This window comes from Kickxella alabastrina (genome assembly GCF_025024165.1).
Source record: "Kickxella alabastrina strain RSA 675 chromosome Unknown BX661scaffold_6, whole genome shotgun sequence".
Lineage (NCBI taxonomy): Eukaryota > Fungi > Kickxellomycota > Kickxellomycetes > Kickxellales > Kickxellaceae > Kickxella > Kickxella alabastrina.
In genome coordinates this window covers 676,451-703,768 of record NW_026251477.1, presented here as the reverse complement: position 1 = coordinate 703,768, position 27,318 = coordinate 676,451, and the positions used below count along the sequence as shown (strand labels likewise).

General features: G+C 45.8%; 7 protein-coding genes and 1 non-coding gene across 8 annotated transcripts; 6 read left to right on the top strand and 2 right to left on the bottom strand.

Moving 5' to 3' along the window:
- Positions 1 to 487: 487 nt before the first annotated feature.
- On the top strand, positions 488 to 2,217 carry BX661DRAFT_179855 (cytochrome P450). Its single transcript, XM_051535335.1, has one exon. The coding sequence runs from the start codon at positions 571 to 573 to the stop codon at positions 2,128 to 2,130; it is 1,560 nt and encodes a 519-aa protein (XP_051393212.1). The 5' UTR covers positions 488 to 570; the 3' UTR covers positions 2,131 to 2,217.
- Positions 2,218 to 2,498: 281 nt separating this feature from the next.
- Positions 2,499 to 2,570, top strand: BX661DRAFT_t51. The gene has a single exon. It is a non-coding gene; the product is annotated as a tRNA-Glu (tRNA).
- Positions 2,571 to 3,030: 460 nt separating this feature from the next.
- Positions 3,031 to 4,326, top strand: BX661DRAFT_137136 (major facilitator superfamily domain-containing protein; the record flags this gene model as incomplete). Its single annotated transcript, XM_051532689.1, has 1 exon — positions 3,031 to 4,326. A coding segment is annotated over one exon (1,296 nt), but the record flags the coding sequence as incomplete, so codon positions are not given.
- Positions 4,327 to 4,414: 88 nt separating this feature from the next.
- BX661DRAFT_179850 (Translin) lies at positions 4,415 to 5,345 on the bottom strand. Its single transcript, XM_051535334.1, has one exon. The coding sequence runs from the start codon at positions 5,273 to 5,275 to the stop codon at positions 4,445 to 4,447; it is 831 nt and encodes a 276-aa protein (XP_051393210.1). The 5' UTR covers positions 5,276 to 5,345; the 3' UTR covers positions 4,415 to 4,444.
- Positions 5,346 to 5,545: 200 nt separating this feature from the next.
- On the top strand, positions 5,546 to 8,716 carry BX661DRAFT_179847 (P-loop containing nucleoside triphosphate hydrolase protein). The gene is made up of 2 exons (XM_051535333.1): positions 5,546 to 5,838; positions 5,943 to 8,716. The coding sequence occupies exons 1-2, from the start codon at positions 5,690 to 5,692 to the stop codon at positions 8,641 to 8,643; spliced, it is 2,850 nt and encodes a 949-aa protein (XP_051393209.1). The 5' UTR covers positions 5,546 to 5,689; the 3' UTR covers positions 8,644 to 8,716.
- A 6,396-nt stretch (positions 8,717 to 15,112) lies between these two features.
- Positions 15,113 to 15,969, top strand: BX661DRAFT_179844 (uncharacterized protein). The gene has a single exon (XM_051535332.1). The coding sequence runs from the start codon at positions 15,213 to 15,215 to the stop codon at positions 15,810 to 15,812; it is 600 nt and encodes a 199-aa protein (XP_051393208.1). The 5' UTR covers positions 15,113 to 15,212; the 3' UTR covers positions 15,813 to 15,969.
- Positions 15,970 to 16,276: 307 nt separating this feature from the next.
- Positions 16,277 to 20,893, top strand: BX661DRAFT_179843 (FANCI solenoid 4-domain-containing protein). Its single transcript, XM_051535331.1, is given in 2 exon segments — positions 16,277 to 20,561; positions 20,577 to 20,893. 2 exon segments carry the CDS (start codon positions 16,333 to 16,335, stop codon positions 20,806 to 20,808), a joined length of 4,461 nt encoding a protein of 1,486 aa, XP_051393207.1. The 5' UTR covers positions 16,277 to 16,332; the 3' UTR covers positions 20,809 to 20,893.
- Positions 20,894 to 21,880: 987 nt separating this feature from the next.
- BX661DRAFT_141823 (chitin synthase-domain-containing protein) lies at positions 21,881 to 24,424 on the bottom strand (the record flags this gene model as incomplete). The annotated part of the gene is made up of 1 exon (XM_051532904.1): positions 21,881 to 24,424. A coding segment is annotated over one exon (2,544 nt), but the record flags the coding sequence as incomplete, so codon positions are not given.
- Between the last annotated feature and the right edge of the window lie 2,894 nt (positions 24,425 to 27,318).

Genomic DNA, 27,318 nt, shown 5'->3' with positions numbered 1-27,318 from the left:
CACAAAAAGTTATTTGATAGGTCATTCACGTGATAATTCAGTCAGTATCTTAAAGGTATCTATCTATCCCGATCTCACAGAACCAGATTCGGCTCTAGAGCAGATCACCACAAGCAGCCAATTAACTATGATTTTCAAAAGTATCTCAATGTGTTAACACACTTTATAAGCATGAACAAATAAATAAATCGCTTGCCCGCCGTAACATATCTATAATCCCAAATATTCCTTCGTGCAGCCTTAGTATTGGTTGATGGTGATTAGCTGATTAACCAGTCCTGACTGTTTAGCCACACAAGCAATAAGCCACACAGTGACCAAAGCAATATGCTTTCTACTCTTTACCTGTTGGAATAATGGAAAAAGCATTTCTTTCAATGTGAAAATCCCAGATCATTGCTGTTGTTTGCCACAAACACGAATATTTTCCAAACTTGTTCACGTGTTAATTATGCTCGTCGTAATCTCGTTTTGTTGCTTTCTCCTCCCTCACTTTTCTTCAAAGCTATTTGTTTTGATTATTTTTATCTTTTGTTTTATTATATTTATTCCCACAATAATAATTACACTATGACTTATATTTTCTCCCTTTTGGCAGACACACTGCGCGTTCTATGCCAGCCACTGCATGTTTTTAGCGCACTGGGCGCATTTTTTGCCTATAAATTATTCTACGCGCTCTACCTTTCGCCGCTCCGAAACATCCCAGGCCCCTTCTGGTCACGTATCTCCGGTCTTCCTGCGCTTTACCACGAGCTGCGCGGTGTTGAGCCCGAACTGATGATTAGCCGCACCGAAAAGTACGGCAGCATCTTTATCATTGACCCAGAAAGGGTTGGTATCTGTGACCCTGAGGTTGCTCAGATGCTTCTTTTATCGCATGCATATTTGAAGGACAAGCGGTATGGCAATATTGTTGTCTTTGAGCCGAATGTGTTTTTGACAATTGACCCAGAGCTAAATAAGCAAAGGCGCAGGCAGCTCGGACCTGCCATGACCTTGGCCAATCTGCGGCACATGGAGCCTGCCATATTGGATGTTGGAATCAAACAGCTGCACAAAAAATGGGACCGCGATATTGAGCAATCCGAGGATGGACAAAAGGCCAGGGTGTGCTATCAGCGTGACTTTATGCTCATGTCGTTTGACATCATTAGCTCTCTGGGATTTGGACAGGCGCACACATCGCTGACTTCGGGGGATACTCGAATTGCCAAGTGGGTCCACAGCACACTGGTCGTGATGTATTTGCAGGCTGTCATGCCTATTTTTAATTCTGGATTGTTCCGTCGGTTTATTGCCAAATCACTTTATGACAATGTCGATGCCTTTATTAGCCTGGGCACTCAAGCTGTGGATAACCGCCGACGTTATTTGTCCACGCTAAGCACCGACGAGGACAAGCCCAAGGATATTTTGCAGTCGTATATTGAAGCAGAGGATCCCAAGTCCCGCATTCGGATGACACCGAGCCAGGTGGTCACTGAGACCATTATTAATCTGCTTGCTGGCTCCGATACCAGCTCGAATACGCTTGCCTGGACCATCCATTTGCTTCTTTTGCACCCACAGTACTACTCTCGGATTGTCATGGAGGTCCGCGAGGCATTTGCACCCGGCCATCTGATCAATTATAGCGACTGTAAAGCCAGCCTTCCGTTTCTCGAAGCGTGCATCTACGAGGCTATGCGCCTGGTACCTGTGGTCACCACTATGCCTCGTAGTATGCCGCGTGGAGGCGCAACCTTTAATGGCCATTTTATTCCCGAAGGATACACATGTTCTATTAGTATCCCAGGTTGCAACAGAAACTCAGAGGCGTGGGAAAACCCTCACGCATTTTATCCTGAGCGGTTCCTCAATAATGAGGCCAATAGAAAGCAGATGCTGACTTTTAGTGTTGGCGTTAGGGTGTGTCCGGGCAAAACCCTGGCGTGGATGGAGATATTGCCGACTTTGGCTAATGTACTGAGCAAGTACGATCTGGAGCTGCCTGGGGATGCGCTGTTCACGCCTGATCGGGTTGATAAAAAAGGACTGCCGTTTTTGATGCCAGGAGTAGCTGCGGGTGCTTGGGTGCCGAGGTTCCCCGAACGCGACTGTGTTGTTTTGATTTCTAAAAGGTCTTAGTTTTATTTTCACTGGGGGAATGTGAACTTTTAAAATTAATTGGTTGTTTTGGTTCTCAAAGCTTTAATAAATTTTATTATAATTTTATTCACACATATTACTTTACATTGTAATGGTGCAGATTAATTATTGACGTTCATATGTGCTTGTTTGGTCTTTCTCATGGTCAGAGCGATCACTCTCATCCCAAACGCAGGTGGATACCGTACCAAGATAGCCCAGGAACCGGTGGCACTCCAGCTTTGTTCAGTCTGCTTAGTACCTTTGAAGCAATACAATACAAAGATGTAAAACAAAAAATGTTACAAAGAAGGGCGGTGTTTTAAAATGTAGAGATATTTGTTAGGAAATAAGTAGCAAGCTACAGCTCCATAATGGTCCAGAGGCTAGGATCTCACGCTTTCACCGTGATGGCCGGGGTTCGATTCCCCGTTACGGAACTCAAACTTTTTTGTTATGTTTGCAATTGAAAGTGTAATAAAAGGTACACTTTGAAATAGGTGAGATTGCTCCCCTCAGAAATATAAAAACCAGATTTTATTTAAAAGTGTAAATGCTTATTCTCGTGATTCCCAATGGGATTTTTGATCAAGTGACCTTTTTTTAGGATGCATGGCAAATTAATTAACTTTTTTGTGTCACACGCACAGCCTTGCACTTCAAATTGCCTTCGGAAAAATGGACAAGCAATACAAGTTGGCATATTGTGTGTCGTCAATGGCAATGTTTTTGTCGTCTTCTTTTTTATTTTATTCTTATATTTGACGCGCAGCTATTCCGGATACTTTACGCGTTCTGATCATGTCGTTAACCTATTTATCACGAGGAAACCCAGACGAGCTACAAACACTCCTGGAAGCAGAACTGTTTAGCGCTGGCAACATCAACAAAAAAATTGCTTTGACACCCGAGGAGCAAACTCAATTAGTCTCTTACATCCGCAAATGCGACTGCCGTCTGCTACTCTACCTGTGCATTGGCTATGCTACGGATTCTCTCAACAAAATGGCACTGGCCAATGCCAAAATAGCAGGACTCACACAAGACCTGGATCTCCACGGATACGATATAAACATGGCACTGGGCGCATATTATCTGGGAAGCTTCCTATTCCAGCTGCCGTCAAACTTGATATTGAAAAGCGTGAGGCCAAAGTACTGGCTGAGCGCAACAATGTTCTGTTGGTCCTTGGTTACCATCTTTACGTCCATGGTTTCATCTGGGCGGCAGCTGGCATGGGCCAGATTCTTATTTGGCGCCGTGCAGGCCGGATACACGACAGGCAGTCTGTATTATATATCGTACTGGTACCCAAGGGACATGGTGCGCAATCGCATGGGGTTTTTCTTTGCGAGCGCGGGCGTTGGCGGCATTCTGATAGGTCCCCTGTGTTCCATCTTGTCTCTGGTGGAAACACCGCTTGTTAAGTCTTGGCAGTTGATATTCGTGGTCATCGGGCTGATTAGTTTTTCCTGGAGCCTGCTCGGCCCAGTGATGCTGCAGGACTTCCCTGAAACCGCCACTTTTATCACTAAAGATGAGCGTCGATTGATAACTCGGCTGATGACGCATCAAAATACGATTGCCAGCGATCAGAAGATAAGCCGGCGCCAAGTATCCATGACCCTGTGCGACGGCAAGATAGCTCTCTGGACGCTAATTGATTTCTGCGCCAACGCCGCAACCCAGGTCAACGGAATGTTTGGTCCAACAATTATTGCCAGCCAGGGATATCCACCGACCGTCGCTCAGGCCATATCTGCGCTGACAAACTTTATGGCATTTTTGGGAATGGCATCCGTCGCTTATATTGCTCGGTTTACAGGCGGGTCCTCCCACGCCATCATAATATCCAATTTGATAACCATGGTAGGCTTTCTGCTGGCGCTTTTTGCATCCAGCAATGGCTATCGCATAGTTGCTCTATTTATCTTTAGTTTTGCGTCGTCGCAACCCGCTGCTCACGGGCCCGCATGGGAAATGGCCAACCAGCAGGGTAGCACAAAGCCGGCGATGGCTGCTGCGCTTACATCTGCATTTGGCGGGCTGGGCCCGCTCGCAACAGCTTTTGTGTATCGCGACCAAGATAAGCCGAAGTTTATTTTGGGTCACACCGTGTGTTTGATCATGACGCTCGTGTGTCTGGTTACTACGACCGTGCTGAGGCGAGTGCTGAGTCGTGAAAATCGCCGACGAGATACGATCCGAACAGATATCAGCCGGCTGACATCCAACGAGATTCTTGATCTGGCAGACAATCATCCTGATTTTAGATACAAGCTGTGATAAATTGAAAATAATTGTTGATAAAAAGTTATGCTGCGGTTACCGATCCACTGCTGGTATCGATGTCCGTGATGTTGGCTCTGTGCATTTCGGTATCCCTGATCGACATTGAGTAGTACGCCTTCTCAGTCTTTTCAAGGCTGCTGTCAAGAACCTCGAGTTTCTTGTGCAGGTCTCTGATTTTGCCACTGCATATAATTAAATTGATTCCCTCCTTGAGCGCCCGCAAGAACACAAGGCTCCTCCTAACCGCCTCATGATCGCTCTTGCCAATAGCATTGATGCAGTAGCGATTGACTTCACCAGGAAGATCGCTGATGCCCAAGACATAGTCCTCGTCAGTCACTGTCACCATGGTGCCCTTGCTGCGCACCATATCCTCAACCTGATCCTTAGTAATCAGCGTGTTGTCACGCAGAAACACCCACAATCCCAGTGCCTCGATGTACTCCTGCAGACCTCCAGTCGCCTGCCGATTATACTTGAGCGCATTGGATCCTTGCAAATCTACAGCCACCTTTGCGAATAGATCCAGAACAACCGAATGCTTGATCTCAACGTCCCTGAAAACATTTTCTGCAGAGTCTTGCGTGATACGGAGGAGCGAAAACACCATTTTTTTGCTCAGTGCGGTGATGTCACGCGAGCACTTGATGATGCGCTCGCGTTGGTCGTAGTGCGAGTCTAGGATATCACGGTATTGAGTAAATGTGCTGAGGATTGCTCTTTTGGAGTCGCTCATTGGTTCTTTCGAATGATCTTTGGGTTTGTTGTCAAATTTGTCGTTTTTGTTGAACCGCGGCTTCTTCGTCTCCCTAGTCACCTCGGTCTGCTCAGCCGGGATATGGTTATCAGCCATATTTGTATATAGAAATTTATATTGGAGGAATATAAGAGCTGTAAAGTTATTTGTATATGTTTGATCAAGCAGAGGAGCAATACAATAATAATTTTAAGTAAAAAATCCATATACCCATTGTCTGGGTGCATTAGATATTGGCCAGCTATGGTTTTGATAAAATAAAAGCAGGTGATCGCTAAACGTAAACAAAAATTTTCACTTTTGTCCAAGAAAATAAAAAAGAAAATCAAATCGGATTGTTTTCATCCCCCTCTTTCCCGTGATTGATTTTTTTTGGTTGTTATTTTCTCTTTTTGTTACATTTCTATTACAACTATTTTTTTAATTCTGATCCTTGCTTAATTTGAATTCATTTTTTGTTTATACTGAGAAACAGCGTTACGGAAAGGAACTCGACAAGCTGCTAGTCTAATGACCTCCAGTGGAAACAAAATTAAAGTGGTCTGCCGTGTGCGCCCGTTTCTGAAGACAGAAAAAACAGACGAGTCAGTAGGTGTGGAGGCCAACAATGTGCTACGAGTCACCAACCCCAGAGACACCACCAAGGATGTCAAGTTTAAGTAAGCAAAACTGAATTTATGCAACTTTTGTGCTGACGAATGATTTTTTATTGTCAACTTGGCGCTAACTAATTTTTATTTACAAAATGATTTTTATTTATTAGTTTTGACTCGTGCTATGGGCCAGTTGTCGGCCAGGACGTGATTTACAACAACGACGTGCGACCACTAGTAGAGACTATATTCACCGGCTTGTCAGCCACCGTGTTTTGCTACGGAGTGACTGGCGCGGGAAAAACACACACAATACAGGGATCGGAGACCGAGCCCGGGATAATCCCGCGCGCGATGGAGCACATATTCAAGCACCAGGAGCGCGATTCCTTTGACTACGACATTCGGGTCAGCTACTACGAGATATATAAGGAGGCTGTTTTTGATTTGCTCAAGCAACGTGATTCTGTGGCCGGCCTGCCCATTCGCGAGGACGCCAACCGCAAGATTTTTGTTGCCGGGCTGTCCGAGAAGAAGGTGACGTCCTATGAGCAGTTCGATACACTATACCAGAAGGCCTGCGGGAACCGGCGAACGGCCAGCACAAAGCTTAACAACCACTCGTCAAGGTCGCACGCAATTCTGACCGTGCAGGTCCAGTGGAAGGACGACATTGGTAGCGGCAAGACGTGGTGCGGGCGCCTGCATTTGATAGATTTGGCCGGAAGTGAGGATAACCGGAGGACAGAGAACGGAAAGGATCGGATGGCCGAGAGTAGCGCTATCAACCGCAGCCTGTTTGTGCTCGGTCAGGTCGTTGAGGCCCTGAACATAGGTGCATCGCGCATTCCGTACCGTGACTCAAAGATGACGCGCATTCTACAGGACTCTTTGGGCGGCGACAGCCTGGGCATGATGATCGTCAATGTATCTCCTGGTGAGGCCTTTTTGCAAGACACGCACAATACGCTGAACTTTGCCACAAAATCGCGCGAGGTCGTTAATAAGCCAGTGGCCCACGAGGTAGTCGAGCAGCGGTGGTCGGTGTCGGACAGGATGCAGCACCATCGCGGAGTGGGCCGTCCGATGCGCTCAGCCGTGGTCTCTTGCGCTTCTGGAACGCTGGCCGCATCTTCGGCTATTGGCAGCGGCGGTGTGAAGCGCGGACGGTCCGACGGACTCGACGAGTCGGAGGGAGAGGACTTGCCTTTGAACGATAACTGCACGCAGCTGGCAGCAGGTGCCCAGCGACGCATATCGCCGGCTGGCGGTCTGCAGAGCAACCACCCGGATGCAGCTTCCCGGCGACCTGCCCCCCAGCAGGCCGACTTTGTGCAAAAGGTTGTGACAGCTCGGTTTAGCGAAATGGAGCAGAAGAGCGAGTCGGCTAGCAACAAGATAATGGAGCGCGTCGAGCAGCTCGAAAAGCGGCTCAACGGCAAGCAGCTGGACTCTAACGCGGTTCTCGACCTATTCACGCCCTCCACAAAGCTCAAGACCAGCCGCGGGTGGCTTAAACACGCTCGCGAGTTGGAACAGGCCGGCCACCTCGAGCGTGCGCTGACTCATTATGAAGAAGCCCTGCGCTATGCTCCTGGTCTGAACAAGCTCGAGGCGCATATCACTAAGCTGTGCGCCAAAATTCGTCGAGAGAAGCGCCGGAGCTCGATCAATAGCCACGGCGAGGCCAATGTCATAGTCAGCGAGAGGACCGGCAGCGCGCCGATAATGAAGAACGGGATGCTTGTGGGTGACGGAGACGACTTTGAGAAGGTCAGCCCAATGTGGTTAAATAATGGCCAGGACGAGTCTCCGAGTGCTGGCAAGGGGAGGGGCAGGCAGCGCACATTAGCGTCTACACTACTGTCCATGGTGGCCGATGCCAAAAATGGAGACAAGACAAGTCAAAAGCCGCAGCAGCTGCCCGCTCACAAGCCGCTGTTTTTTCCAAAAATCATGGCCGAGACTGCAGCGGCAACGGCAAATGCTACTGCTGCAAATGATGCCGCTACTGCCACTGCCGCTGCCGCCGCCACTGCTGCTGGCAAGCCAAATATGAAGCGCGTCAGGCTGCTCGGCGACGCAGGCAAAAAGTCCGGTGTGATTCAAAATAGGTTTGTCAATATTACTGAGGGTTCTGTGCACGACCGCCAGCGGCTGAGCTTTGGCACCAGCAGCTTGAATCCGTTTGTCGTTGGTGGCGAGGAATTCCAGTCAGACTTGCGAACCCGCCTGGAGACTAAAAAGGTACCCGTGGCCACCCTGCGTGCCACCAAGCTTGACGCCAAGAGCTCTGCCGCAGCCCGTCTGCGCCGCGCATTGCCAGACCCAGCGACGCCAGAAGACCGCCGCGACAAGGACTTTGTCTTGCACAGTGGCGACGAGGACGATGCTGAGGACATGCTATTGGTCGATGAAGACTCGCGAAACAGCTTGAAAAAAGCGAATCCAAAGGCACGTCGGGGCGGGCGTGTTCCCGGATCGCTGAGTGTACGAGGCCTGGTGGAGCGCCGGATAGCAGAAAAGGGCGAGCAAGGTGATGAAGGTCGGTCGGAGAGCCGGGGCGAGCGCCTTTCTGACATGTCTGCATCTTCAAAGACAAAGACGAGTCCATCGACAGCTGTTGGTACTGCTGAGGAGAAATTGTCGTTGGGCCAGTTCAACGATATCTGTCTGGCAAGCGCAGTGCAGATGATCAATTCAGGGGAGGTCAAGAAAATAATGAAGCTTCAGGGTATTGGCAAGAGGCGCGCTGAGCAAATTCAAGATTCAGTGCAGAGCGCTGGCCCGATTTCTCACATTTTGGAGCTGCAGGCGCGCTTGCAGTTCAAGAACAAAATTATTTTGGGCATTCTGTCAACATTTGCGTGAGTAGTTTTTTCTTCTTCTTTCGCTTGGTTTATTATCATTCGTAAAAATTGTACATCTAAAAAATATACTGCTTTCATATTTGGCGTTTGTTTGCCTTAATGTGCACCTAAAGTCGCACTTGTTTTCAATTGATATGCTTGCAATTCCCTACTGTCCGCACGAGTTGTCAAGTTTTTTGACCCTTTTATTAAATTAAATTCATAAATTTGATACATATTTGTGGAAATGCTCCTACCAAATAGAGCTTTGTGCTCCACGTGTCAAATAAAATACAAATTTAGACATTTGCTTTGTATGTGCGTCTTTGGCAATATTTACTTTCAGACTTTCTAACGCACGGGCCTTCTCTTTTAGCACACACCTATCTATGCAATTTGTGGATTTATGCAAACGACTGAATACACCCAGTTTGATTTTTTTTACTTTTTCACGTTTTAATCGTAGGCGAATACAACCACTTTAGTGTTCAAAACAAATTGTATAAATTGAGCAATTTCGCCCCGAGAGTGCAAACTTTTTTATCAACCTACACCAAATCTTCCACCCAATTCAACAACAATACTAACATACACTTATATTCAAAGTACATATTGCACACTAAGCCCATTACTATGCCAAAGGTACCGTTGTCACTTCCAGTAACGCAAAACAAAAAGGCCAGCTATTGCGAAATTGATACAAATAATGAATTGGAAATTTTAATCACTAGGAGTGGCTATGCTGTGGTTATATGTTACGAAAAGGGTGTTACAAACTTGAATCAAGTAATTAAAAGCATTAAATCTTTAAAGCTCGAAAGATGCTATATTGGAGTTATTGACATAAAGGGCCGCAATGACAAGTCGTTTAATGCATTGGATAAGCTCGGCACAAAAAAAGGCGTCGTCGTGTTTAAAGCCATGTTGCGAACTATGCTTTTTGAAATTAGCAATACTGGTACACTTGTGGAATGTAATTTGACCCAATAAGTTTAATTTACGTTGCCAATAAACATACAAGCATATAGTGCCAGTACGAGTTTTTGCAAATGGGACATTAAATGAATATGCCAAATCGAGTTTACAATGCGTCTGAGCAAATATTAATAGAAACGTAAGGATTGAAACAGCTGCCGTGAGTTTGAAACAATTTGTTTTTACATTTTTACAATTCTAATACAGCATCTCAAAAACAAATAAATTGTCGACAAAAAGCAATTTACCAGCTTGTTAAAAAATAGCAAGCAAATATGCAAAGAACGGCTATTCATTTTATTTTTGCATTTAATACTCAGGTGACAGTTGAATTGTATTTACCACATTGTAAACATATGGAAAAATATTTCTTGCCTCGTGTTCATTCAAGCAAAAATAAATCAAATGAATTGCGCATGATGGTTGATGTGCCTTTATGCCACGTTCCAAAAAGAAAGCAGTTTATTTGCTTTTTAAGCTGTTTTACGTTTTTATTATTTGGCATTTTATTTAATGATCGTGGCCATTTGAATTGGACATAGATATGGACATAAATACAAGTTTACATACAACCTGTTTTTCATTTTGCTATTTGTTTATTTATATAATATTGTTACAGGAATCCCCAAAGAACAAGCTAAGAACAACACTTGTCCAAAGTACAGTAAAATTAAAATAGATGAATTTCTGTTTTATGCAACAAGAGTGATTTTGAATAGTTTATTAACTCAAAACCTTATACCACAGTTATGCTTTACAATAAAGGAACTAGAAACATCGGCTTAATTATAATTTGTCTTGTAAAAAAAATGATAAATTATATGTGGGACTCATGGCATTTGACTAATACAAGGCCGCATTCAATACAATTCCAATACATAATGTGTATATGTTTAAATATTATGTTTTAAAATTTAAAAACGGAAAACTAATTATTTAATTTTTGGCTACAAGAAATTGTTTCTTTACGTGGTTTACATCAATTAATGGACTTGTTTTAAATAATAACATTTAAATCATCAACAACCATTTGCTGTAAGTTTGTCTCTGGCCACGCTTAACATTAATGTTATTGTATTTTAAACTACTTGCATTGATTGGATATTCCTGTTTAATTGTTTTTGCTAATAAACTTTGAAAACATGCGCATTAAACCTATAGTATTGACACAAAACACTACTTGAAAATATGAAACAATCACTGAGTAATTTTCTATTGATGTTTTGGTTTTGCAAATATATTTACAAACCAAGCGGGTGCTTTAAATTTTTTTGTTAAACCAGTTTGTTTTATTTGAGGAATAAAAATAAATGTCAAAATATTTGCAGTCAACACCCACCTGACAGCTAATTTTAAAATAGCTTAATTGTGTTTAATGTACAACATAAAATGTAAAAATTACAAAGGGGAATTATCGCTTTGTTATGCTTTACAGTTGAACGGTTGGTGGAGTAAACAAATGCTCAATGGAAAAAACAGCAATAAACACACGTCAATGTTTGCAGTCAACCATTTTTATACCTTTTACTTATTGGCCGCTAACATAGTAAAATGTTTACTAGTTTTGTCTGTTTATATCGGAGCTTTTTATACTTAAGACAGGAGGTCTGTCGCTTCATCAGGTTTTGCACATTTATCTTTTATTATTATTTTATAAATTTATTTATTTACTATTAATACCACCACTATTAAAATGACCAACCACAAAAGCAAGTTTTTCGTCGGGTCAGACGATGAACAAGAACCAAAACCAGAAACAAAATTTTCCTGTCTGGTTTTGCATAACAATAATGAATTTAAAAATTTTATAGCAAGCTATAAAGACGTGGCAGTCATTCTATACAGTAATATAAAACCTATCTCGGAAGCAGAATTTAAAGACATAAAAATAGATAATAAATATAAATATAGAAATTTGGCATTTATGAAGTATACTGATTTTTATAATTCGTTTGGCAAAAAACCATGGATGCCCCAAAACAAAAACTATTTTGTTTTTAAATGCAATAGTTATGGTCAATGAAGGGATCCAAAAACACATATTACTTATTAATATACCTAGGTTTTGGCAGGGGTGTTTGCTATTATTCTATAATGAGGTTTTAGTTGAATTTCGGTTAGTATAATAAATATATTTTTTACAAGCCCTGACACAAATTATTGTTAATGGACTAAAAAATATATAAAGAAAATTATTTATTACATGCTTATGTTGGCACCCTTTGTTATAATTAAGCAATAAAAAAGGGAAAAAGGATTAATAATAAAAAATAAAGAATAAAAAGGATGAAAAATAAAGAATAAAGAATAAAGAATAATGAGCAAAATCATTGGACATACAAAAACTGAGCAATGCAAGCAAATTAATAAAGTAAAAAATTCACGTATTTTGAGTTTCTTGACCAACGTAAGGACGGTCTGGATACATTAGTCAACAAAGTTAGCAGTGCTTGCCCATCCGTTGTGCTTCCACTTTTTTATTTCTTGCGGTACAGATCAGATGCCTACTTATTAGTCAATTTGGATTGAGTGCTTAACCAGCCTTTATTGTTTTTGTTAATCTGCCAAAGCTGGATGCAGCCAGACGTAAACACACCACATTAGTTATCCATTTAATCACACAGTGACACACAGCACATAGTTGCTCTCTCTTACCTTTGCAGTGCATAGCACTCATAGTATACATCTTATTAAATACATAGTATTTTTACTCTTTATTTCTCGTTTATAGAACATACATATTTTAACAACAATAATAAAAGCTGGTTAATCAGTTAATTTCAATAATCTAATACAAATGAGCCCATAAATAGTGATTTAATTTATTCAATTGATTTTTAATTATAGCTGCTTATTCAATTTGATTAAGCTGGTAATATTTTCTGTATCAATAAATAATACAATTTATGAAGCCAGTACCAAGCAGCAAATTAAATATTAAATAGACAACCGTAAAAAACTATTTTAAAAAGAAATACAAGCGGAAATTGTTGCTTTTGATGTTTTAAAGTCTGGCATTTTAACAAGCTTATTGACAAAAAGAGGGGGAAAACAGCCAGTATTACTTATTTTTTATCAATTCAATAAAGCCACTTTTGTTTAAAATTTTCTATTCATTTAACAGTTAGTGTCCGCTGGTTTTGGCAAAACCAGTTGTAGTTTTTTTAATAAATGTGCGGATTCTCTTTATTTTTTCAATTTTTCTTGCTACAAAAATTATAAATATATTTCAATTACTTATTTATACACTTTTACAAACATGACTAAAACACCGGCTAATCAACACTAAAAAATTTACTTTGACTTGGACGACAAACAAAAGATGCTGTTGAAATGCATAAATATTCTTCAAAAGTGCGATTTAAAAAATTATAAACAGGAATAATTACGCTACAGTTATTCTTCACAATGAAAACGCAAAAAACGTACATACAGCTGTTTAACGTATAATGGAAAAGTTAACCAAACCATATGTAGCACTAATGTGGGTTAACAATTACAATTCTAATGTTAAGCATAATACAATAAAGAAAATGGCTAATCATGATTTTCTTGTATTAGAATATGTAAAAGGGCATTTTGTCAGAAAAATTTATATAGTTTAATTTGGTTTTATTTTATCACCTATAATTTATAATAAAAATGTATTGAAATGCTGCCTACACAATTTTATTACAAATAATCAAAGCTTTTTTCAGCAAAAATTAAACAAAAAACCTTTTCCTCTTTTTATCGTTGGCATTATTTGTTTCAATTAATCTCTACAAAGTAAAAAAGTAGAGAGAGTAAAGGAAAAATTAAAACAATGCCAAAAATAAGCGCGCTGTTGTAATACAGCACAACACCAAAAAAACATTAACAACAATACTCAATCATTTAAAACAACTATTAACTATTTTTACTATAATTTATCATTCACAAATAAAATATAATTTGCAAACTCGATTAATTTTTAACAGACAAATTGAAATACAGGTCTAAGAGTAAAATTAAGTAGAATAAAAAACTTGCGGCCAGCGCTCAGCCATTAACTAAAAAAACCATTTAGCCACTTTTAAAACAGCGTATAATGAGCCATCTGTTTTGCATGTATATTTAAAAAACAGAGAAAATATTTCTTTTTAGCTTAAAAAGCGGCAATAAACATGCTTTCTTTTATAATTAAAGGCTTGTGTTTTTATTTTCTATTTTATTTATTGTGGTGAGCTGCTTTAAGAGAGACAATTAGTACAACAGCTTTAAAAAATTAGGAATAGAGGGAGGTTCAAGATAATTTTTTTACGCCTTAATTTTATTTCAACATTAGTTTATTTTATAAAATTTTTGAAAATGTCTTCTAACAGCTATCCTGTCAGTCTCCAATAAAAACAGTTCTACGCAAACAAAAGAACAAACCAAACTTTTATGTAAAAACCCGGCTTATATAAAAACGACAGAGTTGTTTGAATACTATTGTACAAAAGTTAAATGCTTTACATTTAATCTTCACGTGGGTAGTACTAAGGCGCTGAGTGAAACAATTAGCCATTATACTAAAACAGGTAAATATAAAGTTGCATTTATATTTTGCGAGGTGTATAAAAAAACAGCGTGCGTAAAAAACGATTCCAACCAAAGAAGATCTTTTCTCATTACATTTGTAAATGCAAAGCGCAATTATGTGATATGATTGAATCAAAATGGGCCCACTTTTTAACAATAAATTAATATTTTATTTTTAGTCCAACAATAATAAATTTATTCATAGCCTAACTATATCCTACGCGACAAAACAAAAACAAGCTTGCCAACTTCCATTTTTGCAAAACATTATTTTTTGTTTTATATTGTATTAATAAATATTTTTTATTTTACAGGCCCGGACATTAACTTTGCATTGTAAATTTTTATAAATGCACAAAAAAATTTATAAAGCAAATTATTTATTTATTGTTTATATTGGCATTCTTTGCTTTGATTAAGTAATAAAAAGGATTAAAAGGGAAAATAAGGAGGAAAATAAAAGACTAAATAATGAGCGAGATCACTAGACATAGAAAAACTGAGCGATACAAGTGAATAAATAAAGTGAACAATGAAATAAGCAAATAAAAATACATGTATCTTTGTTTTAATGGGGGGATAAAATAAAAGGTAAAAATAATCATTTGCCTTTAATTCATTTATTTTTTATCTTATTAATAGCATGTGTGATGTATAAAAATTGTCTTGAAGTAAAATAGTTTCAGATAAAAATAGGCCTACAATTATACATAATTTAATTTATAATGACAAGATGTTTTTTGGGAAGCATGAGAACAATAAAATAAAAAATAAAGCATTCATACAGATGAATTAAACAAAAAGAAAAATGGTTAAAGTCTCGTACCTTTCTTCTTCTTTCTTCTCCCTTTTTAAGTTCTCCCATTAAAAGTAGGCATGAGAGAAAAAATAAAATTTAAAAAAGCGGAAAGGTATGAGTGAGAGTAATAATGAAGAAGAAAAATAATAAAAGGCAACGCTTTTCCATAAATGCCCACATTTCCATTTTTCTCTACATACATCAAATAAAAAACTATTCATCAACCTCTCACTATCTCTCCACCAACTTTTATACTACACTTTCTTTAATAAGCAATGAGTTTTTTCTATACTTCTGAAGTGTCCGACTCTGAAAGCAGCAGTTGCAGCGACGCCAGCAGCGGTAGCGAGTCACCTTTCCTGCCCTTGTATATCCGCAAGACCAAAAACGACTACAAGGTAATAAACAGCGAAAGGCGGTTCAAAAAATTCAACGACAAGTACAAATCTGGTATCCTCATATTCCACCGACTAGACCAAGACCATCTAGATGATTTCGTGCAAAACGTAAAAATGTGCTCATCCTCTTTTTCAAATAATTGTGGGGGACGTGGTAGCAATGTTAATTATAAAGTTGGAGTGATTGATGCGAACGATCAGTGGTGCCAGGGGGTTGTGCCCGCGTCCTGCAAGGATCACCCATACGTACAGTGGTATCGGCAGGGGAAAAGGGTTAGTACGCCGGTGGAGGTAAAGTTTCAGTACGCAAAGCTGATTGGTGGTGTTCTTGGGTTTAATAAAAGGGTTGATGCTGCGTCTGTGGTGGTTGGCAGCAGTGATGCCCAGCGGAATGGTGGTGAGATGATTGGGATGATGGAGCAGGTGTGCTTTGTTTCGCCAACGCCGTTTTTCGAACATTGCAAGGCTCACATGTAATATAATCAAAACGCGGAAAGCTAGATTAAATCAGTCAGCATTCATGAATGTATGCGCGCTTGGTAATGATTAGCAATAGGAGTTGCTGCGCACAAAAAAAAGTGATGAAATTTGAATTGACCACCATATCTTTTGCAATTGGCAGCAGCAGCAAGGGCAGCAACAACAACGAACTTTTCCCCTTCTTTTCCGCATAAAATTAATTTTCTTTTAATTCAGTTTCTTTTTTAATTCAGTATCTCTTAATTCACACAGACACTCCGTTTATTTCTTTGTTTCCTTCTGCTTTGCTTTAATTCGCATGAGTCAAGCGACGAATTCACAGGTGGCCGAGCGAATTGCGTCACTGGGACAAGCAAAGCAATACATCTTGCTCAGCGAGCTACTGCAAAGTCTCTCCAGCCAAGCTCTTTACACAATAGCGGAGGAAGTCTTGGATGAGTCAGCCAGCCAGGCAGACACCGGCAGCGGCAGCGGCAGCAGCAATGCCACTACGGGGTTTGCAGCGACGATACAGCTGATGTTCAAGGGCGGCAGCGCACTTATTGAGAGCGGACGGGTGGCGGACGGCGAGCGGGTGCTGGGCACGGTGGCAAGCGCCTGTGTGAGCCAGATCTGCGAGGAGGATCCGCAGGGGCGCGAGAGGGACCGGAAGTGGGTAGCGGTCGGCGACCGGCTGCTGGAGGTGCTGCCGCAGCTGGGCGCGCGTGCAATCATCGACACGGCGTTCCGCATCCTGGCTGAGCTCAAAACCAGCGGATCGACACCAGCGGCGCTCCAAGGCCTCCTTCCGATGCTACTGGATGCGCTGGGCGCCGTGGGCAGCGTCGAGATCGTCGGCAGCGAGATTGGCCGTGGCGTGGAGGCTGGCGGCAGCATTACGCGCACGGGCGCCGAGCTCAAGGCGTACTGGGTCGAGTGCGCCTGCGCATACCGCTGGGCGCCACAGGCGTCGGTGGCAGTGAGCGCGGTGCTGCGCGAGATTGCGCTCGGCCCCGGACTGGCCGAGATGGTGGCCGCGCGCATGCTGCGGCAGCTGCACGTGGTTGGCCTGGCTGAGCTGCCGCCGATGGTCGCCCAGCTTCTGCTGTTTGCGCGGGGCGGCGGCAAGCGGCAGATCCTCGGGGGCATATTTGCGCTCTTCGACGCGCTCGACGCGCGGGAATCGGCAGGCGCCGCGGCGGACTCTGGCAGGTGGCGTGCGCTGGGCGACGCCGAGGGCGCGGCCATGCTGCATTTCACGTACGGCGTCAAGCAGGACTTTGAGCTGGGCGATGCGCTGGTGGCGCATGCGCGCGCGGGCATCGAGGCCGGCAGCGCGCTGGCGCCGTTTGCGTGCGCGTGTCTGCTGGCGCTAGCGCGCATCCATCGCTTCGCCGACGCCGTCACGGCGCTGCTGCGTACGCACCTTGTGCGCAGCATCCACGACGCGCTGGCGCTGCAGGCGATGCCCTGGGCGGCCACGCACCTCAGAAAAAACCGCGCTGCCGGCGGCCGTGCGCACGAGCGGTTGCTGGGTGCCGTGGTTGCACGGTCGGCTGCGTACGGATGGGACCAGGCGACGCAGGCGCTGGTGCACGTGAGCCTCGCCACCATCGACCACGCGGCGGCAGCCGCGCGCCGCGGCACGTACAGCGCGCGCGCGTGCGCCATGGCGCGCCGCGTGTGTGTCGGGGCGCTGCGCGCGTCATTCGCAGCGCACGCGTTTGTGCGCGGCGAGATCATCGGCCAGGTTCTCGCGCGCGCAGCAGCAGCGTCGGCTGAGCCGTCGGCGCAGGCGCACGGCCACGGAGGGCTGGTCGGGCTGCTGCGTGCCGTGACGGCCGACGACCTCGACGCCGTGCGGCCGTTTGGCGGGCGGCTGGTCGATGCGCTGGACGCGGCGCCGGAGGCCGTCGAGCAGCTGCTTGCGGCGGTGGCGCCGCTGGTGCTGGAGGACGCGGGCATGCGCGGCGCGCTGGTGCTGGTGCTGCGCAAGGCGCTGTTTGCCCACAGCCTCGGCGCCCGCCGCGCGGCGCTGGCCGGGCTGTTTGCGCTTGCGCGCAGCATTGCTGCGGCGCTCAGCGACTGTCGGGGCGCCCAGCGCCGCGGCGAAGCGCTGGTGTCGGCGCTGTTGGAGGTTCTGGCGCTGGTGCGCCGCTGTTTGACGCAGCAGCCAGAGGTGCGCGCGCTGGCCTACGAGCGGCTCGCGCTCCTGCTTGACCAGCCCAGTGCGCGCCGCTGCGCCGTGCTGCTTGCTGCGCTGGGCGATGTTTTCCGTTGCGAGTTTGCTAAGCACTACTGCGCGGACAGGGCCGAGCCGGCGCCTGTGCGCATCGGCCTGTGTGTCAGCCCCGGGTCGCACCGCGTCGTCATGCCCGTGGCGCTGTTCCTGGGGTGCTTTGCCAAGCTCGTGCGCGCACGTGCCGCCCTGGATGCCGGCAATGCAGCAGAGGCAGCGGCCGCGGCCGAGATGGCCGACGTGTGTGCGCGTTTTGCCCGGGCACAGCTCGAGGACTTTGGGCTAAATGCCGCCGGCGACTACACTCTGAGCAGCGGCTCGGGGCTGCGCAACCACAGCACCTGCGTGCTGGTCATCGGCTGCCTGGATGCCTGCATGGAGCATGCGCTGATGCATGGCGTTGCCGCCTCTGCCAGCAGCAGCAGCAGCTCATCAAACACACACGCGGGCTGCGCGCTGCTGGATGACCCGACGCTGGCCATGGCACTATTCGCCAAGCTGGCGCGGTTCAGCGACATTTTGAGTGCCCGGTGCCTGGACGACCGCAACCGGCGCGTGATTGGTTCGCCGCAGGAGCTGTCGCTGATGTCGCTGCACTCGGCTGTGCGCGTCCTAAGGCTGCTGCTGCCGGACGCCGCGCATGTCGCGAGGGCGCGGGCCTCGGACGGGCTGGCTCTGTGGTCGGCCAATCACCAATTTGTCCGCCATTTGCTGGAGGTCGCGTTGGCGCGGGTCCAGCGCCGCTCAGGCATGGCCTACGCTGGCGCCTCTGACTTTGGTCCTGGTCCTGCCTCTGGCTCTGGCTCTGGCTCTGGCTCTGCTGCAGCGGTGGCGCCGGTTCCGGACGTGGCCCTGGTGCTCGAGGCCGCGTATATTGCGTTCACGGGCGCCATTGCGCACTACGCTGCCAGCACTGCAACCAGTGCGGATGCGTTCGACTCCTCTGCGCTGCCAGCGTACTTGAAATTAAAAGGTCTGCGGGGCCGCAGTGTCTCGCTACTCTGTTGCGACCTGCTCCTTGCGTGCATTTCCAGCCTGGTCGCATACGATATGCTAGACTGGCTTGCGCCGACGCTAATGCGCGCAACCCCCGACCAATACCAAAGTGCTGCCACCGCTGCCTTCTCGGCGGTGGATGTGGCGGTGCCACCACTAGGTTCAACGTGTGTGGACTTGGCGAGGCTGATTACGAGGCTGCGAAATGCCGTCGTTGTGATGATGGCTCGGAGACCTATGCTGGTGAAGGAATGTGTCAGCACAATGGCCGCGATGCACGCCCTGGCTGTGCGCCTGACCGAGATTCTGCCAGATACATCGCCAGCATTAGCAACCACGACGGAAACAACAACCGCTATACACAGTGACACGGACGACACACTGCCTGTAGAGGACTTGCAGAGCGCGCGGACCAGTGCCTACGAGTGTTTGCGCAGCACAGCACAGTGGTCCGTCCGGCTAATCACTGGCACGCCACCCGCAGACCTAGGCTTGCTCAAGGGCATTGTTGCATTGCTCATGCTTTGCCAGCCTTACCATACCCAGCCATCATCCATCGACCCATCATCTGTTGCACCCATCAGTAGCGCCCATGATAGTGCGGAGATCGCGCCTTTGCATCACCTCACTGTTACGCTCTGCCGCGCCTCTCGCATTCTTCTCGGCGCGCCCATACCTGATATTGAGCCGACAATGATGGAGATGGAAGATCCGGATCTTGAAGTTTTCACCGCGCGCACTGTCCCTGCGCTCCTCACCACCATCACTACGTGGCTTCGATCTGAGCTGCACCAGGTGGACTGGGCGGTGACCCAGCTGAAGCTCACCACCAAACAGGAGCTCGCCCACCGGGAGCCGCACGACACTAGTGATTTGCACCAGAGTATTCTCGTTGAACGCCGTATTTGCCTGCGCCTTACTGCGCTTGCCCACCTTATGAAGGAACTCTTGGTTCCGTATTTGCCCAAAGTATCCGTAGATGCTGTACTGCGGGCGTTTCAGGATATGCATCGGACGTTGGGTGGGCTGACAAGAGCTAAGCTGGGATGTGTGGAATTGCCTATTACTGAGTCTTACGTTGACTGTCTGGCCCTGGTGTGCTCTGACTTGAACTCCTTGGCGTACCATATGTTGCCAGATATTTACGGCAAGGGCTCAATCGGAGACCCATCGGGGGATTTCCCTGCCAATTCTAAATTATCCAAAACCGATAATAAAGAAAAGGGAAAGATGGGAAAGGGGGGGGGAGATTCAGGTGAATTCTCGGGTAGTAGCAACAGATCGTTGTTGGTGGTTAGGAATAAGGCCAAAGTTATGCGTGATTCCACTTTGGTGTCATCGTTGATTTTTCAGATTGAAACCTCGGAGAAATACGTTATTATGTTAAGTAATAGGTTCAAGGTTCCTTTGGCGCATTATTTGAAGCGAAGTACTGCGAGAGATTTTAGGATTGAGGTGGATGCTATTCCGGATGTTTCCGAAATCTGTCATAATAGGCAATACCCAGAAGAAGAAGAAGAAGAAGAAGAAGAAGAAGAAGAAGAGGAGGAGGAGGAGGATGCTCAGGTTGAGGAGGTTGAGCTTAGTGATGATGGCGGTAGTCCAGTGACTGAGACCATGGATTTGCTGGATATCGATGCAGAGCATAATTCTGATGCTGAGGTTGATAAAATTGACAATGAGATTGACATTGACGAGGAGAATAATAGTGAAGACGAAGACAGCGAGGATAATCGATTTTCTAAACTCCACCGATCCAAGCGCGCCCGCCAGAACTGAATCCCAAAGCAAGTCAATAGTTTACCTTTATTAAGATATATTTAAAAATGGTTATGTATATGTGGAATAAATGAATTGATATATATGTATTTTTATAATAGAAATGTGAAAGAAAAATAGGATATTATAATCGAAAAATGAAAAAAAACCCTCCCCACCACTCTTACACTTCACCAACAAGCATTTGGTCAACAACCCTGCTGATAAAGTCCTTTTTAGTTGACAGATCCGCGCCAAACTCCAACGCCAACTGGTTTCTTATAACCTTCTTTGTAGTCGTCGTCAGATCAGCATTAAGCAGGATCCGACGAATTGACTCGACGATCTGATCATCCGAGGGCATCGAATTACTGCCCAGGTGAATCGACCCACCGCTAGACGGCGAAAACGGCTGCTGTTGCATCTGCATCTGCATGTAATCCGGCGTATTCTGCGTATACATGGACAGCGGCATCTGCTGTTGCTGCTGCATGTTTACCGAGGGAGCTCCGTAGACCGAAGTCGTGGTGGGAGGTGCCCAGGCATCCGGATTCATGTATCCGCCCAATTGCTGCTGCTGCTGCTGCTGTTGTTGAAGTGCCATATTTTGCAGTCCGATTCCACTACCGTGAGGGGAAGAGTGAGTGCTCCCATGCATATTCTGCATAGCGAGCATCTGCTGATGCGGGCTATACATAGCTGAGGACATCCTCGGATCACCAGCGATAGACCCAACCGCCGACATACGTCCCGCCTGACTATCATAAATACTCTGAGTCCCCATCGCCTGATACTGCTGCTGTTGGCGCGCCATCATCTGCTGATTAGTCATAGCAACAGACAACCGCGGATCAAACCCACTGTTCGCTCCAGGCATCACCGGAGATCCATACATGCTCTGTGGCGTAGCTCCTCCGTTCATAGTAGCAAAGGCCATGACACTGCCGCTGCGGCTCAAGTGCGCCCCCGATTGGCTACTATACATTGACAAGCGGTCTTCCTCCTTGGTGGACCCCGCGTGTGGGTTCATATTGGGTGGTGGCGCGTTCAGAACTCCGGCTGCTGCCAGCTCCTTCTCGTACTCCATCCAGCGGCGCTGCGGGATTGACTCGGGATCAAAGGGTTTGTCGTCCTCAATGATGATCTTGCGCTTGCCGTCGCCGACCACCACGCGCGTATTACCCCAGGAGAAATCATCCATGTGCCAGAACGAGTAGATGGGCAGGACAAATGACCACAGAGGGTAGGCGCACAGGTAGATGATCATCCAGCCGATATGCTGCCACTCACGGCGTAGAAGAAAGATTACTGCTTGCAGGCCATAAATGGCACCAATGAGAATCAAGGAGATGTAACCAACCTCGGCCATACCCGTGGCGGCAATGTAGATCAGGTAGGCAAAGTACATAAGCGTCGTCGGCATCGTGATAGTACCAAAGAGATCGAGGAACACGACAAAGCGCATTGAAAAGAAGCAGAATCCGCACATGTCCTGCAGGAACAGGAGCTCGGCCAGATTATGGATGGTCGAGTTAATCCAGCGGCGACGCTGCGATAGCAGAATGGACCATTTGTCGGGTGCAATAGTCTTGCACTTTGCGTCTTGAATAAACTTGAGTTTGAACTGTGGGAAGTACTGCATCATCAGTGTGGTCAGGTAGCGATCCTCGCCGAGCGACAAAAGGTTTTTCTTGTGCAGCGTGTCGACGTGCAGCTCGGAGTATGCCTCGAGAACAGGTTTGGCGATAAGCAGCGGCTTGCCGTCGGTCGTGCGTAGGCGGTACATGCAGAAACAACCGGGCAAGCAAGTGACAGAGCCGAACAGAGACTCGAACGCCTTGGACATGTGATGGGAGATAAAGTATTCGTACACCTGCGTCATCGTTGTCCAGCTCTGGTTCTCGTTACCCAACATGGTCTCGCCGCAAATACCAATGATACGACGATCGCTCGTGCAGGCCGAAACCAAGCGCGACAGCGAGTCGGGCATGACCTCCGTATCGGCATCGACCTGCAGCAGGTACTCAAAGTTCCTAGGCGGCACACCGATGATGTGGCGCATCTGGTGGTAGATCTCGAGCTCCAGCGGCGTCATCGGCAGGTTAAAGTGAACCTTGTTGAAGAACGACATGAGCAGGATCTGGGAGTCACGCTTGCCGCGGTTGCCGGAACGGTTGGTTTCCTCGGGCGTGCCGACCTTAACCACAACCATAAACGGCACAACGTGGCCCTCGAACTCGTACAGACCAGAGTACACCTTGCCAATATTGTGACGGCGCGAGCCCTCGGCAATGGCCAGGTAGTCGCGGCTGGGAGGGTCGTACTCGGGATCGACGCCCAGAATGTCAAGAACAATGCGCGGCGTCGACTTTTCGTTACCCGAGCCGACAATGTTGCCGTCGCAAATGATGAAAATGAGCTTCTGCTTGTCTGCGTACTCGAGGCCGGCCAGCGAGCTAATGGTCTTGGCAATACTTTCCTCGTCCTCGGTGTAGCAGGGCACCTGACAAACGATAAACTTATCCGGCGGCGTCGGGCGCGGCCTCTTGTTGAACTGCAGCGCGGTGATGAACTTGACCATGACGACGAGCATGAGCACGCATGCGAATGCCACGAGCATGTAGTTGGTCGCCAGGCAGCGCGTGTCCTGGCGGTTGTCTACGGTGCCAACATAGAAGAGCGCCTTCATGCAGTTGTAGTTGATGTCGCGAGTCTCAGCGTCCCAGTTAAGGCCCAGCCAGTCCTTGGTAATATCCGCTGTGCCGTAACCGCTTTGTTTCAATATCTCCTCAAAGCGGCTGTCCAGGATGTTGTACTTGTTGTTCAGGTTGCCCTGGTAGTTGATGGCATCGACATAAGGCTGCAGGTTGAACACCTCCTTGTTGATGACACGCCAGGCCTGCGACTGCTGCTTGTACATCCAGTTGATCCAGTCAAACTTCCACACGACGCCGCCCTTCTTGAATTTCTCCATGGTCGGCAAAAAGTAAGCTGAGTAAAAGTCAGGGTCCGTGAGCTTCTCCGAGCGGGGGTCGCTCTGCGAGTAGTGCGGAAACAGGTTTGATGCCACCGGATCAATGTTGGACGAGGCGCCACGCACCGGGAAGAACATCGTGTAGCTTGGGTCAACGGCTTCGGAAACTAGCTCCGGGCATGCCGCGCGCGCAATAACAGGGAATGACGCGTTGGTGTCATAGCCGGCATACTGGGCGAGTAAATCTGTGCGGCCTGGGTGCGCGGAATTGCCGTGGCCGTTCTGCTTGATAAAGTCGGTGATATCATAGACGCTTCCACGCACCGACATGTACGACTTTTTGGCATCGTTGATGTTGCTGATGTCCTGCTCTGTCCACACGTACTGCCTCGGGCACAGAATGAGACCAAGACCGATGATTATGAACAGCAGGGCAGCCCACATAAATACAATGATAGTGCAAATGGCAAACTTCTCGCGCCACGCCATGCGTACGTCCGGCCGCTTCATGCGCCCACAAAAGCTAAGCAGCGGCGAGGGGATCCAAAAGCTGGTCATCCACGTGAAGGCCACCCACAGTTTGCGCGACCGAGTGATCTCGACGTTCTCGATGTGCTCGTGGTTGCCGCGCTCGACGTTGCCCTCACCGCCTGTGCCGCCCATCGATTGTCGACCCTTGGCCCGCGCGTCAAACGCCTCTAGCCGGGGTTCGGCCACGCTCATGCGCCCGATCACCGTTTCCTTGATGTTGCCGAACACCGTGTTTGGGCGGTTGGGCGCCTGCGCTCCGGCTGCTGCGGCGTTTGCTTGCGTGTACGAGTCCTCGAACCCGACTCCGCGCGTGAATGCTGCGCCTTCGCCTGGGGATACTGGCCCTTGATTGTTGCTCATGTCCATCGAGCCCGACTTGTTGCTTTCGAGCGATAGGTACTGCGACTTGCGTCCAGTGTTGTCCATTTGTGGGTGCTATTATCCGAGCCGCCCGTTTTGTTTTTTTGGTTTGTTGTTTGGGTTTTTTCCCCTGCCTATGAGTTCAAGAACAATGTCGGAATGTTGATGTTTAATAATAAAGCTTGGCTTATTGTTAAAATAAGATAGGCCAAAAGAGATCCATGCCAATAGAAAGTATAGAAACGCACTTTATGCTTCGCCTGCAGTAAGAAATGAACAAATAAAGTGGATTTATTTGGCATTAACATAGACACCTAGCATCTGCGCAGTCTACGCTGTGAAGGCGTGCCAAAGCGCCCGAATTCTTTCGAACCTTTGCATTGCGCTGCGCATGATGATCCCTCACAAAAACAATAATAAAAAGGGAAGGGAAGGGATACTCGTCAAGGCTGTTTTTGTCTTTTTTTACTTTTCATATCCCCCACGCCTCATTTCATTGTACCTGAAGAAGAGGGAGTTGGGTGTGTTGAAGAGAGATAGAGGGAAAATAGTTTTTCAGAACTCCGCGCTACTACTTTTCACCATCCCAGTATTCTGGAAAAAATGTGGACCGGAAAACCGGCTAATTGAAAAATAATGTTGTGAAGGCTCTGAATATAATGCTATAAAAAAACTTACTCTGCTTTATATTTGATGGTCTGTATACTGGTCTCACTGTTTTATCCTCCACACAATACGGACACAGGAAGGGGTTCGCAAAGTAACGGCGACAGTGGGCGGAAAATAAAGTGGTTTTATTTTACCAGCAAGAAAAGAATAGAAAAAGGAGAGATGACAAGAATAAAAACAGTATACAAACACAAGAAAGAAATAAGAAAAGCCAAAAATAAGCAAAGAGATGAAAAGAGAAAAACAAGAGCGGGTTTTTGATGAGTTATTTCACAATAAAAAGCCTGAACGCTACGAAAAAAGAAAGAAAAAAACAGCGCTCCTCGAATAAAAAATAGAGCATGGTGCCGAGCATTTTTTTCTCCTCTCTGTGGACGACAGATTGTGCACATCAATCGGCTGTTTTTCTTTTTTTTTAAAAAAAAAAAGCAGAGGGCCCTTTGTTTGGCAGACTCAAATGTTGGTGGGGGAGAGAGGCCGAGAGAGAAGGAGGAGAGGGCGAGGGGGGAGTGGATAAAAATATTATTTCCTTTTTCACCCCTCGTGCCCAAGCGGGTTTATTGTGCCTAAAATAGATGCAGATGCAGATCCTAATTTTTTGTTTTGCTTGTTCCCGCCAACGAATCATCATTTCACACTATAAAAAATTTTGAAGGCGAAAAGAAATCCCAGTTGACGATAAAGGATCTACTTTTTTTATTTGTTGCTGATGCGCGCTAAAAAAAACATTCATATTTCAAAATACTTAATCCACAAATCCTGATTAACCTGACAACTGTTATTTGCACTATTGCGAGTATTCATTCTCAGCTTCCGAAGCATGTACAGGCAGTGTATAAGAAAAAAATAGAACGAGAGCATGCCATATTAATCGTAAATGCTTTTTACATGATGAGTGAAATGAGTTTTATTTCATTGATGTTGTCCTGGTACACCACTTGTTTAGCTTTGGGAGTATCACAGAAACAATTATTGTTCACGTGTTTTTTTACCCAACAACGAGGTACATGAAAGTTTCATTGTTATTTTCTTTTCTTTGCAAATAGGAAAAATGAAGTAAAGTCGTATTTCCAAAAATAACACTTGTTCGCCTTTTGCTATTTATATTTAAACCAAACATTTGGCAGCCGCCCACTTGTTGCAATAGCTGTATTATTCCTATCCTTATCCCTATCCCTAATTGTACTATTTTTATTTTTATATCTAGTTTGGGCAAAATACTCGTCCGTAATATTTTCCAGTATGCATATTGAGGCGTTCGACGACTTGTCCAAGTTTAATAAACTTGTAACAGATAACAAGGCATACATACTTGCCTTTCAGTTTGCCGGTGACTGGCCTGTTGGCTGCAAAAGGCTTCAAACAGCTTTAAGCAATTGCAGGTCCGTTTTCTCTGAAATCCAATGGGTGGTTTTGTGTGCATCGGTGGAATCCCAGCGCATTCTTATATACAAAGGTGGCAAGTACAAGGTCATGTTCAATGAAATTAGCACCGATAGCTTGATTAACAGCCTACCACTGATGAATCAGGACGAGCTACAATCTGTCATTAATAAGTACAGATTTGGACATGAACTGAATGCTTTCAAATTGATATCTAAACCTGTACCTAAGCTTGAAAAGAGAAATGTGTTAATATTCAAGCCAGTAAGTGGCCCTTCAAAAAAGCGAGTATCGTTTAACATATGAACATCTGGGCTCTTGATCAAGAAAACTAATTTTTGTACACAGATTTGTCTGTTGAAATTAAACAAAGTAGTACTTACAATTTTCGTTTATTTCGTTTGGATTTGTCAAATATTGAATGTTTTACTTGTGCAAATGAAAAGTAAGTAAATTAAAACAAAAACCTAAAAATTGACTTGTCTTTATAAACTGCACAGCTAAGCGCGCCGTAAGTAAAGCTAAAGCAAATGCTTAAACTTTTATTTTTAGCTGCCATTTCTTATTACAATATTAATTGCATAGACCAGCAATAATAAAGTTAGCTGAACCCA